This window comes from Lepidochelys olivacea (genome assembly GCF_965140295.1).
Source record: "Lepidochelys olivacea isolate rLepOli2 genome assembly, chromosome: 10".
NCBI lineage: Eukaryota > Metazoa > Chordata > Testudines > Cheloniidae > Lepidochelys > Lepidochelys olivacea.
In genome coordinates, this window is record NC_140420.1 from 84768780 (window position 1) to 84780948 (window position 12169).

Genomic DNA, 12169 nt, shown 5'->3' on the forward strand with positions numbered 1-12169 from the left:
ACTCTGCTCCTCCCCAGGCTTGACCAGAGATGCTGCAAGTTGCCCTGCCCTCTGCCCAGGGGTCTGCCTCTCAGCAGTGCTGTGTCAGGCTCATGCCCTCTCCCAGCAGCCTCTTCTCTGTGCCCTTTCAGCCTGGGCCATGACTCTGAGTGAGCTCAAGGGTGTGGGCTTGGTGCTGGCTGTCAGCACTGCAGGGAAGTGAGTGCTGAGAGGCTGCTGTGGGACTTGGGAGCAGGGATATATTTGGGGGTTTGGTGATGTGACAAGCAGAGCTCAGGCAGCTAGTCTAGGGCGCTGTGTTCCCATCTCCTACTTTCAGCTCAGTAAGCTGCCTGCCTCACTGCGCCTGCTTTCACTGTGTGTGTCTGGCTTACCAGGGAGGGTCCCAGCATAGCATTCATGGGTGGGAGGAGGGGAAGGCTCCAGAAGTGTCGGGTCCTATTTCCTGTGCATGTCTTGTGTCCCTCCCCACCTCCCAGTTGGTGAGTCTCTGTCTGCCTCACTCCAGGTTGTGCTTCTTAGTCCGGCCACGGATCACAAACATGAAGTATGTTGCTGGTGAGTGGGAACTGTTGCTTGCAATGCAGATATCAGTGGTTACTTATATAGGGCAAGTAGTATGGGTTGACTTCAGGGTAGGACTGGCTAGCAGACTCCACTGTCTGGTGCCGGGGATATTGGCGATTGTATGAGGGGGATGGTTACTGTCCTGGATCATCAGGCTCTAGGTAATCGTTGTGTGGGGGTGAAGTTGGTGTTCTGGTTAGCTGGTGCTGGGCAATTCCAAGAGGTGAGTGCTAGCATCTGGGGATAGGGTGACTTGGATCTCAGGGCCAGAGGCTGAGTGCACACCCGGAAGTCTGCTGTCTTGTCCGGCTGGTGTGTCACGTGCCCTGTGAGATCACAGGGCCTCAGGCTTGTCTACACAAGAGACCTTGCACTGGTTTAACCTTAGGGTTTTTTAGTGGCTCTAGTTAACCAGAGTCTTGTGTCTGTAGATATTGTCAATGCTGATAAGGCGACAGGGAGGAGCCGGAAGTACAAGATTATCTTCAGCCCCCAGAAGGTCAGTGTGGCTGTCCTTTCCATGCTAGGCACCAGCCCAAGCTTCCTCTTCTGGGAGTGGTTGGGAACTGGGGCTAATTTACTAATCCTGACAGAGCCTTGAACCCAGAGGAACTGCAGTAACCTCAGGCCCCTGCTCTCCTGCCCACCCAGCCTTCCCCCCCTTCCTTCACACCTGGCCTGTGTCCGACCCCCCTCCCCATTTCCTCACCCCCTGCTCACCCAACCTTCACCATTCTTCACACCTGGTCTGTGACCAACCCCCTCCACATCTCCCACATGCGACCTTTCCTTCCTTCTTCATGCCTGCCACATATCCAGTTCCCTCCCGCCCCCACTATCCTGACCACCCAGCTTTCCCTTCCCCACAGAGTCAGAATAACCAGTTCCCAGTTTCCTGTCCAGAAGTTTGACACCAAAACCAAATGTTGCCATGTCTGGAAAGGAGCGGCTAAGAAGGCCAGCCCGATGCACTGCCATGGAACCCTTGGTCACGCCCCATTGACCACAATGCGGGAGCTGCCTGGGCACTAACCAGCCTCTTCCTCTCTTGCAGTTTTACACCTGTGAGCTGGTGCTGGAGGAGGAGGGAATCTATGGTGGTGAGTGGGGAAGGTGATGTGACAGGCACTGTGGGACCTCAAGGGGACGTCGTTCAGTCCATTGCCTAGATCCAGCTTTTTGGGGAAGCTTAGACAGTAGAACACAAGGGCTTGTCCCCTATGGAATAGGCATCCATGTGCTGTCTTGGCCCGGGGCGTGGAGAAGGGAATGCAAATTACAGAGCTCCTGAACATCCCCCGATGGAGACACAGGGGAGGGGTACATAGACCCCACCATTGATGCGGGAGAGGCTGGGCCTATGTGGAGAAGGATGGGAAGGGGCAGTGTGGCTGGCAGGGCCTGTGTGTTCAAGCCCTCGGGCCATCTCTACAGCAGGTCCTGGGACTACATTGTCTCTGCTCTCTTCTGTCCCTACCTCAGATGTGACCTGTGATGAGTGGGCCTTCTACCTGCTCCCCCTGGATGATGACCTCCTCAGCATGGAGCTGCCTGAGTTCTTCCGGGACTACTTCCTGGTCAGTGGCACAGTTCCCTGGGAAATCATCCCTGCAGCATCACAGCAAAGCCATTGGGAGAGCGAGCCAGGGTGGGGGCAGGACTTTCAAAGCTGTGCACACCCCTCCCCTCCCCCATGCCCCTCACCTGCTGCCCCACCCCCAGTCTGGTGGGCTGGCCTCTGCAGACTGCCAGTGCTGTGCTGGTTTGGGAGATGCTGGCAGATGTCCACTGGGCTGAACAGATTCCGGTGCCTCTGTCAGCACCTTGGAGACCTGAGAGCCTTGAGACTGCACCCTGGGCAAGGTCCATGTCCCTGTTTAGATACTGCGGAGGACTCCTGGGGGCCCAGCCTGCCCCGGCCGGGGGCTCCTGGGGAGTGAGTGTTTGCTGACTGTTGCTCTTGTGGGTCCTGCAGGAAGGGGATCAGCGCTGGATCAGTGCGGTTGCTCGAGCTCTGCAGTTGCTGAACTCCCTCTTTGGGCCTTTCACTCACACGTATGGGATTGGCAGGTGTGCCAAGGTAAGAGAGCTGCACAATTGGGAGGCTTGGCCTGGTGGGGTCCCCTGCTCTGGGGACAGGGCTGGTTGCTGGAAGTGGGAGCCCTTTCATTTGAATCCCTTCAGGGATGTGGGGACTTGTACGAATATGGGGGGCAGGCATACAAACATCCCACCTGTGAGTTTCCAGGTGGGGCCAGTGAAATAGGGGCTTACCCCCACGGAGTGACTGCTGGTTGTTATAAGTGTGTCCAGCAGGGAGCGTCACATGGAGGGGGGCCAGGGAAATGCCTGCCCCCTATCAAGGGAGGAGTGAGGGGGAATCGGTCTGCTGACGTGATTGAGGGGGACCCAGCCACCTGCTCCTGGCCCCAGGGCTCGCAGCTTTCGTTCTTGCTGGCAGGCTGTCCTGGCCTGTTCTCGGGTGGCGGGGGCTTGCTGATCTGCTCCCAGCTCCTGTAGCGTGTGGGGACCCTGGCCCTGGGGCTGGCTGGCTCCCGTGGTAGGGCTGGCATATATGGGCACTAACATGCTGCCTCCCCTCTCTCCCAGATGGTCTATGAGGTGTGGCGAGAGCTGGTGGAGGAGAGCGAGGGTGACAGCCAAGCCAGGAGGCCTGAGATCAGCCATGTCTTCCTCATGGATAGAGGTAGGGGGTGGTCTGGTTGCAGACGTGGGCTGCTGCTGTGGGCCGGTGACTGGCAGGGGCCTGGGGGTCTCTAAGGGCTGGCTTTGTGGGGAGGGGCAGTAGGTTCTTTCTAGGAACTGCTGAGGGGCTTGTTCTTGGGCTTGAGGTAGTGAGCTGGGGGCAGCCAGCACTGGCGGAGGGGTCCAGCATGTGCCCCTGTGCTTCTCGTTGCAGATGTGGATTACGTCACAGCGCTCTGCTCCCAGGTGGTGTATGAGGGCCTGGTGGATGACACGTTTCGTATTAAATGTGGTAAGTTGTGGGTGGCTGACAGAAATGTGAGCGGGGCTGGGCAAGGGGGCCCTGCCTGGGGAGTGGGGGTGTGATTGCAGGGAGAGGAGAGCACCTACAGATCTCTGTCCCAGTCCATCCTCCTCAGCAGCTCCCCAACATGTAGAAGGGGGCCAGGGAGGCTGGGATGGGGGAGGGGGGAGCTACCTAATGTTGGCTGTTGCAGATGGCCTCCCAAGTCCTTTAACAGGGGCGTGGGGGTTGGCACATGAGCGGTGTCGTGCTCTGGGGGCAGTTCCTTTGGCAGCTTTGCTCGCTGCCTGTGTCCTCTCTTGGTACAGACAGGATGCTCCATGTGAAGTGGCAGGACGCATGGCACATGTCAGACCAGTGGCCCACCTTGCTGGTGCCCTGTCTCCAGTGGGGCTGTCACAGATGCCTCTGTGGGAGGCGTAAGCCAGCACTACGGGGTGGGCACAGCACAGGCGCCAAGGACCCCATCCCCAGGCAGTAGCTGTGTGGATTCCCCTCGGAGCGCAGAGAGCACCCAGCTCTGGGGTTGCTGAGTGTGGCTGATAGCCCAGGCTGCATCCTGCTGGCTGTGTGGGTGGTTAATGGAACAGCCTGTCCTGGGGCACTGGGAGCGCCGCAGGGCAGAGCACGGGGCAGTGGTCTGGGCACTGTAACTGTTCCCGCTGCTCTCGGCAGGGAGCGTGGACTTTGGGCCAGACGTCACCTCCTCTGACAGGAGCTTCAAAGTGCTGCTCAATGCCCAGGACAAGGTGAGCCCAGCTGATCTGCCCAGCTTGCGCCCCGCCTACTCGGGCCCTGCTAACCTGGCGAGTGCCAGCCTGGTGGGCAGAGTAGCAGTGGGGGTAGTTGGATTGATTGTGGTATGAGGCAGAGCCCACTCCAGAGATGGTAGAAATGGGGCTTTGATACCAGCTCCTTTGCCCTGTAGAACCGCAGTCCCCGGCATCCTGGCATCCGCCCTGTGGGGGCTGATCCGTTCTGGATGCCCATGTGGAGCCCCAGCCTGTGGCCTTCGGAAGCCCAGTCGCTGGGGGTTTTTTGACTGTCCTCCTAGCTGTAGGTGCAGCCTGGTGCGCCCCCCTCTCCCCCCCCTTAGCCAATGCACCCTCTCTGTGCTCTCTGATGCTTGGCTACTGGCGTGTCTGTGCCTGGCATGGGGGCTCTCTCCTGGGAATCCCATGCCAGGCCCTGGCCAGGTGGCTGACCCCGTTGTGGCTGTTCTGGTGTAGGTGTTCAGCGAGATCCGGAATGAGCACTTCTCCAACGTCTTCGGCTTCCTGAGTCAGAAGGCGCGGAACCTGCAGACGCAGTATGACGTGAGTGTGACAGGGTCGTCCTGGGCATGGCCCTGAGGGGCACCCTGCCCCGGGGCAGCCCCATCAGCTGCCGAGGGGTTCACGCATCCTGGGCTGGGCCCTTTGCTCCCCACCCTGGCTCTCCCTCACCCTGTTGGGGGTGGGGAGGAGCCTTCCCTTCAGCCCAGTGCTCAGACGCACTCTCCTCCTGCAGCGACGTCGCGGGATGGACATTAAGCAAATGAAGAACTTTGTCTCCCAGGAGCTGAAGGGGTTAAAGCAGGAGCACCGCCTGCTGAGCCTGCGTAGGTACCTGTGGGTGGTGGGGGAAATGGAGGGTGTCTGAGGACATCTGCCCTAATGCCAGGGCGGGCTGGCAAGTGGTGCACATTACCCCAGCCAGGCTAGAGGCTGCTGGCCTGTGAGGGCATCTCCCTCTATGCCCTCTGGCAGCCCTGTCCCCGGCTATGCGGGCCCAGGCTGCATGGAGAGTACGTGGCCCCAGGGGTCTTGTGCAGAGACCCCTCACTGATTTCTTCTGTCTGGGGCTTGCAGATATTGGCGCCTGCGAGTCCATCATGAAGAAGAAAACCAAGCAGGATTTCCAGGAGCTGCTAAAGACTGAGCACTGTGAGTGTCACCTGCCAGCACAGCCTGGGCTCCACCACCACCTGTGGCTGGTTGCCCTTCCCCTCCCTGGCCACCAGCACTCCAGACGGCCACTGTCAGAGATGATGGGTGCTTGTGCTCTGGGGCTGGTGGGACCTGAAGTGTTAAACGTGCTTCTCCAGCCTGGGGGCAGGGCATGCAGGGTGCTCCCTTTCCCCAAGGGGCTTAGTGAGGAACACCAGGCATTGCCCTCTGGAGCTGAGCAGCACCATGCACCTCCCAGAGCTGGCAGAGTGGAGCGGGCGGTCACTGGGCAGTGGGGACAGAGCTCGGAATGGTCCTGATTCCCAGGCTCTTCCTCCCACCATCCCAGGAGGCTGGCAATCCCCAGGCCTAGGGCTCGCTCTGAGGGTGCAGGTGACTGTTTCCCTTCCCCCCTTAGCTCTCCTGGAGGGGTTTGACATCCGCGAGAGCACCAGCTACATAGAAGAGCACATTGACCGGCAGGTGAGTCCTGCGCCGGGCGGGGATGGGCTGGGCTGGCCACTCGCTCACCCTTCCCAATTTCTGTGCAGGTCTCCCCCAGCGAGAGTCTGCGCTTAATGTGCCTCCTGTCGGTCACGGAAAATGGTGAGCTTCTCGCTGGAGAAGAGGGGCAGCAGTGGGGGGATGTGGTTATGGGGCTTTTCACTCAGCTCTCCCTGTGTGTTAAACCCCCACAGGGCTGATCCCTAAGGATTATCGCTCCCTGAAAACCCAGTACCTCCAGGTGAGTGGGGGGGACGGGACAGGGGAGCGTGTGTGTGTGGGGGGGAGCACCTGCGTGGTGGGGAAGGTGGTACTGGGGGGAGGGGCTGGAACGTGCCAACATTCACTTCTGCATGCTCTCCTCTCCTATGTTGCTGGAAAGCTCTGGCCTGGACCCAAGAGCCGGGGAGGCCCACCCAGCCTGGGTGCCGGAGTTCTGGCCTGACCCCCCCATCTCCCCTTGCCACCCAGAGTTACGGGCCTGAGCACCTGCTGACCTTTCATAACCTCAAGCGCATCGGGCTGCTGACGGAGCAGGCCCCAGGGGAGACCCTGACCGCTGTGGAGAGCAAAGTCAGCAAGCTGGTGACCGACCGAGCAGCAGGTATGGGGCAGTTCTGAGTGCCGAGCCCTGCCTTCCTCTTAGCTGCGGGAGGATCTTGGGGCACTTACCCGTGCTCTCCGCTCCCAGAGCTGCAGAGGAGTGCTCACTATGTCTACCCGGGTTATGCTCTAGCCTCTCCCAGCTCAGGCTGGGCAGGGAGGGAGCTGGCTCTGCTCTGGAGTGGGAGGCTGGGTGGGGAGAGTGGGGAGACCCTGCAGATTTGAGCAGGTCACCCCTCAGCCCCAGGGGAAATAAAACTCACTCCCTGTATCTTCTGCCCCGTAGCAGCGATCCCTGTGGGCACACCTCACGCCAGCTCTTGCCAGCCAGAGAGAATCTATTGAGGCCAGGTGAGCTGGTGGGGGATCCTGGGGCTCTTGGCTCAAAACCACTTCTTTGCCTTGTTTTCCAGGGAAACTCACGGACGCTTTTAATTCTCTGGCCAGGAAGAGCAATTTCCGAGGCTTAAGCAAGAAGCTGGGCTTGGTAGGTCCCCTCCGGAGCTGCTGGCTAGGCTGCCCCCCCACAGCACTGTTGCTAGGATGGGGTGTGTAACATCGCTGGCTCTAGATGTCCTTGGCTGCCCTCTTCTGGCCCTGGCTGTGGCTATCCCTGTGCAGGGCAGCAGGGGAGCCAGAGAGAGTTACCCTTGGGGTCCGGGTAGCAATGGTGGCTCGGTCCCTTCCTCCCTTCCAGGGTTAAGGGAGGCTGTGGCCTTTCCTCCCTGCCGTGGACCTGCCCTCCCCCATCCAGGCAATGTGATACCATGTGCAGTGTTTGGGGTCACGTCCCTGTATAGCGGAGTGGGTCAGTGTGAACACACTGTGCCTGCACTCCAGGAGCTGGCCTGGCTTCCCATAGGCTTCTGGAGAGAATTCCAGGCTGCAGTTGTAGTCTGGAAAGGGCCTGTGTGGTTAGGGGCTTTTGCTCGTCCCGTGCCCCGTCAGTGGCTGAGAGCAGCAGAGAGGTGTGTCCTGGTGGTCCCTGGCAGTGGAACTCGCACCTTCCGGCTGGCTGCCAGGGCCCAAGTTTGCTGCATTGACAACAGTGCGAGGCTCGCCTGCTTGGCACTGGATCCTCGCTAGCTGGCTGGGGACTGTCCTGCCCAGAGCAGCCAGGTCAGTGTCTCATGTATTTGTGCACTCCAAAGGGTGCACCCATGGGTGGTCCAGACCAGAGCCTCTGCTCCCAGAGGACACCGATAGCTCACTCACTGTTGGGGGGTGTAACGTGCCTGTCTCTGCAGATCCCCCGTGTTGATGGTGAATACAACCTGAAGGTGCCCCGAGACATGGCCTATGTCTTCAGTGGGGCCTACGTCCCCCTGAGCTGCAAGATCATTGAACAGGTGAGTCTATCTGTGCGCACCCCACCCCGGGGGACAAGAGCTGCCCATGCTGTGGGGTGCAGGGAACTCCTGTCACTTGTCATGTGGGGTTCCATCTTCCTTGGGAGCAGTCAGGTTTGTGCAAGTGTCTCCTGGTCTGTGGTGCCCTTGTGGGTCTGGCTATGCTGCCCTGCAGATCCCCCTGCTGGGTAGGCCACAGGTGCCTGCCTCTGCTTGGGACTACGGCCCCCTGGCTGGGGCTGGATGGGCTAGAAATGTCCCTAACCTGCTCCTGGAGAGGTGAGGCACCGGACTGCCTGCCTGCTCGTCCTGTGCCCTTTATTCCTCCCCTGGGTTGGCAGCTGATCTCTTACTCTGCTCTGGGCCTAAGTCGCTCCCATTGTCACATGGTGCTCTTCTGCTTCCCCTGCCCTTGGCAGACTGTCCCCTACGCATCTCCTTTCAGGTGCTGGAGCGCAAGGGCTGGCTGGGCCTGGAGGAGGTGGTGCGCCTGCTGAATGGCAATGAGTTTGCTCCTACAGGTAATACCTGCTCCTGGGATCGCTGCGGGGGGGACTTGGGGAGCTGTTCCACTTCATCCTCTGCTCCTTCCAGAGCCGGTCACGGAGGAGAATCCTGCCTGGGAGGTGCAGCGTGTCATCCTAGCAGTCTTCCTGGGAGGCTGCACCTTTTCTGAGATCTCTGCTCTCCGATTCCTGGGGAAGGAGAAAGGTACCAGCCAGGACACTGGGTTACTGTCTCCTCCACTGCTGGGGACGAAGAATCGGGCAGCCAGAAACTGCCCATCTCCCTCTCTGAAAGAGACCCAGAGTATAACCCCTGGGCACAGACTCAGTGAGTTAGCACTGTGCCATTGGCTACTGAAACCAGACCTGCTGCTGCCACAGAGGCTAATTCTCAGGCTGTGACATGGTAAAGTGGGGAGGTTAAAGCCTTGGACCATCCCCCCAGTCTTCCTGCCTTGTGTCCATGTGCAGAGGGGTACAGACCTCTCTTACGGTGCAAGTGGGGCCACGCACAATTGTTAGGGAAGGACCCATCACATGCCTTTGGCCTGGGCAGATGCCTGCTCTGGGCGCCCCCAGCGTCTCCCTGCTTGGAGGAGTTAACACCCCGTTCCCCCACCCCGCTCACAGCAGCACTCTGAGCATCTCCCCCGTACTTGGCATAGCGATGCTGCTTCTGTTGAGTGGTGACAGTGCCAGGCGCTAGCAGGGGTTCAGCTGCAGCCTGGCAGCCCCACTTCTCTCTGCCCTTCGGTCTCTTCCATTTTCCTTTCATCTCTTTGGATTTCTCAGGATACAAGTTTATATTCCTGACGACAGCCATCGCAAGCAGCGCCCGGCTGATGGACGCCATGTTAGAGGCGAAGGTGTGAGGCAAGGGTGAGCTGCGGCCCTGGCAGAGCAGCTTGTGCCAGTCAGGGTCACGCTCCACAGTGGAGACTGCCCAGGCGCTGCACATGTGCTACTGAAGCGTTACACATCAGCAGCCGGAGCAGGGCAGACACGGAGCCCATCCTGCCATGAGCCTCTCCTTGGGCTTCCCGAAGGCTGCAGATTGGGGTTTAAATGGATGAAGAGACCTTCAGTGGGTGGGGGGGACGTGTCTCTGGGGAGGCTAGAGGAGGGAAGAAGCTGTTGTTTCTCCAATCCTAGACCCAGGGTGTTTGAGTCTCTGTCATGCTTCAAGCCCCTGGGCCCACTGTCCAGGCAAGTCCCTGTGCTTGGTGTATTGGTGCTTCCAACATTGGGACAGTGGCTTGTTAAGGGATCTCACTGGCCTTTTGGGTTTTGTGCCCTGGCTCCCACCCTTGGCTGCCTTCTCGACCTTGGACAGATGTCAGTACTTGGGGCCACGGGTGAAGCCATAGGGCCATTCCAGGCTGTTAGCAGCACTACCTTCTTCCACTGCTCTGAGGCCTGTTCACCTGGAGAAGTTAACTAGGCAGGGGGGAGCTGGCTTCTACTCCAGTGAAAAATTAATTGCATTGTTACCTGAATTTTGAGTGCTATGTTCATTCACTTCACAGAACAGCCTACCTGTTCTGGCACCAAACACAACCCGCTCTAGTCTGGATTGATGGACCAAGCAGGGGGAAGGGAGTGGACCAGCAGGGGTACTGTGGGGTAGACTGGAGGTGCAGCAGCAGAGGGGTGTGGGTGGAGTTGGGGCTGGGATTTGAATAGCGTAGGATTGCACTGGCAGAAATGTGTAATAGTGGTACATTGATCTGTACCATATAAAATATACTTGGTCAGCCTTTAGCACTTGTCTTTATCTAACCACAGGGCAGGGAGGTGGGAACAGGCTAGTCCCAGTGTCTCTGGTCTCTAATGGGCTGTGGTTCTTATCCCTGGGGCTGCTTACTGCCCCTTGTGTATATTTCTAAGAAGGTCTGGTATCCTCTTGCATGGAGCCTTTGAAGCAGCTGTTGGAAGGTTCCCCCAGCTGGAATTCTCTGCAGTTCCAGTCAGAATGGGCTACATAATGCTTAGCCCTACCATGAGTGCAGGGACTGGACTAGGTGACCACTCCAGCTCCCTTCCCTTGCTATGATTCCCAGCTGGAGAGTGGGTGGACTTACTGCCGCAGTGAGTAGGGGAGAAGCTAGAGGGAGAGTTAACTTAGAGTGGGGGAGTGGAGGGAGGGCTGTTAAACCTGCGTTTAGCCTTGAGGGGATCACCCCAGCCCTGCTGCTCCAGGCCTCAGGGAGTGCTGGTGGGCGGGGGAAGGTGTGTGTGTGTGCTATGGGCAGATGGCAGACAGGGGCCGAGCTGGCCCTAAGGTGCGGGGCAGTCCTGGCTGTGTAGTAGGGTTGCCAGCTCTCTGGTTTTCGACCAGTTGAAAAGGGACCCTGGTGTTGATCTGGCTGTTAAAAGTCCGGTTGGTGGTGGAGCGGGGCTAAGGCAGGCTCTTTGCCTCCCCTGGCTGTATGCAGCTCCTGGAAGTGGCCAGGGGCGATCAAGGAAGCTCCCTATGCTGCCCCTGCCCCACCTGCTTGCGCCGCGGCTGCTTCTGAGAGCAGAGCCAGGGTGTCTGCCTTAGCCCTGCTGCTTGGGAGCTGCCTGAGGTCAGTGTCGCCCAGCCGGAGCCCCACCCCAGGTCGGAATTCCCTCCTGCGCTCTAACTCCTTCCCAGACCCACCACCTGCACCCCAGCCCTGAGTTCCCTTCCAGAACCTGTTCCCACCTGCCCCTTCCCCAGGCCTGAGCTCCTTCCAGCCCTCTCAGCCCCAGCCCAGAGCCCTCTCCTCCACCCCCAACCCCTCATCCCTGGCCCTACCCCTCAGCCCCAGCCCAGAGCCCCCTCCTGCACCCCCAACCCCTCATCCCTGGCCCTACCCGCCAGCCCAGAGCCCCCTCCTGCACCCCCAACCCCTCATCCCTGGCCCTACCCCCCAGCCCAGAGCCCCCTCCTGCACCCCCAACCCCTCATCCCTGGCCTGAGCCCCCTCCCCCATTCCAAACCCCCCGACCTGAGCCCCCTCCTGAGCCCCCTGTAAACTCCCCAGCCCAGAGCCCCCTCCTCCACCCCCAACCCCTCATCCCTGGCCTGAGCCCCCTCCTCCACCCCAAACCCCCTGACCTGAGCCCCCTCCTGCACCCCGAACCCCTCATCCCTGCCCTGAGCCCCCTCCTCCACCCCAAACCCCCTGACCTGAGCCCCCTCCTCCACCCCCAACCCCTCATCCCTGGCCTGAGCCCCCTCCTGCACCCCCAACCCCTCATCCCTGGCCTGAGCCCCCTCCCCCATTCCAAACTCCCCAGCCCAGAGCCCCCTCCTCCACCCCCAACCCCTCATCCCCGGCCTGAGCCCCCTCCTCCACCCCAAACCCCCTGACCTGAGCCCCCTCCTGCACCCCCAACCCCTCATCCCCGACCTGAGCCCCCTCCCCCATTCCAAACCCCCCGACCTGAGCCCCCTCCCCCATTCCAAACTCCCCAGCCCAGAGCCCCCTCCTCCACCCCCAACCCCTCATCCCCGGCCTGAGCCCCCTCCTCCACCCCAAACCCCCTGACCTGAGCCCCCTCCTGCACCCCGAACCCCTCATCCCTGGCCTGAGCCCCCTCCTGCACCCCGAACCCCTCATCCCTGGCCTGAGCCCCCTCCTCCACCCCCAACCCCTCATCCCCGGCCTGAGCCCCCTCCTCGACCCCGAGCCCCCTCCTCCACCCCAAACCCCCTGACCTGAGCCCCCTCCTGCA

At 60.2% G+C, this 12169-nt stretch overlaps 1 protein-coding gene across 1 annotated transcript; it reads left to right on the forward strand.

Moving 5' to 3' along the window:
- Window positions 1-412: 412 nt before the first annotated feature.
- On the forward strand, window positions 413-10228 carry VPS33B (VPS33B late endosome and lysosome associated). The gene is made up of 20 exons (XM_084642211.1): window positions 413-558; window positions 999-1066; window positions 1622-1667; window positions 2050-2144; window positions 2543-2647; window positions 3178-3274; window positions 3488-3565; window positions 4253-4326; window positions 4807-4893; window positions 5087-5177; window positions 5428-5502; window positions 5924-5988; window positions 6057-6111; window positions 6204-6250; window positions 6481-6613; window positions 7026-7099; window positions 7860-7961; window positions 8407-8482; window positions 8556-8672; window positions 9260-10228. Exons 1-20 carry the CDS (start codon window positions 543-545, stop codon window positions 9337-9339), a joined length of 1581 nt encoding a protein of 526 aa, XP_084498337.1. The 5' UTR covers window positions 413-542; the 3' UTR covers window positions 9340-10228.
- Window positions 10229-12169: the final 1941 nt, after the last annotated feature.

What these genes read in the sequence shown, in the direction of transcription:
- VPS33B (XM_084642211.1), top strand. An exon ending in CACGTTTCGTATTAAATGTG is followed by an intron (nt 3,566 to 4,252) that starts GTAAGTTGTGGG and finishes TGCTCTCGGCAG; the next exon opens with GGAGCGTGGACTTTGGGCCA. An exon ending in ACCTGCAGACGCAGTATGAC is followed by an intron (nt 4,894 to 5,086) that starts GTGAGTGTGACA and finishes CTCCTCCTGCAG; the next exon opens with CGACGTCGCGGGATGGACAT.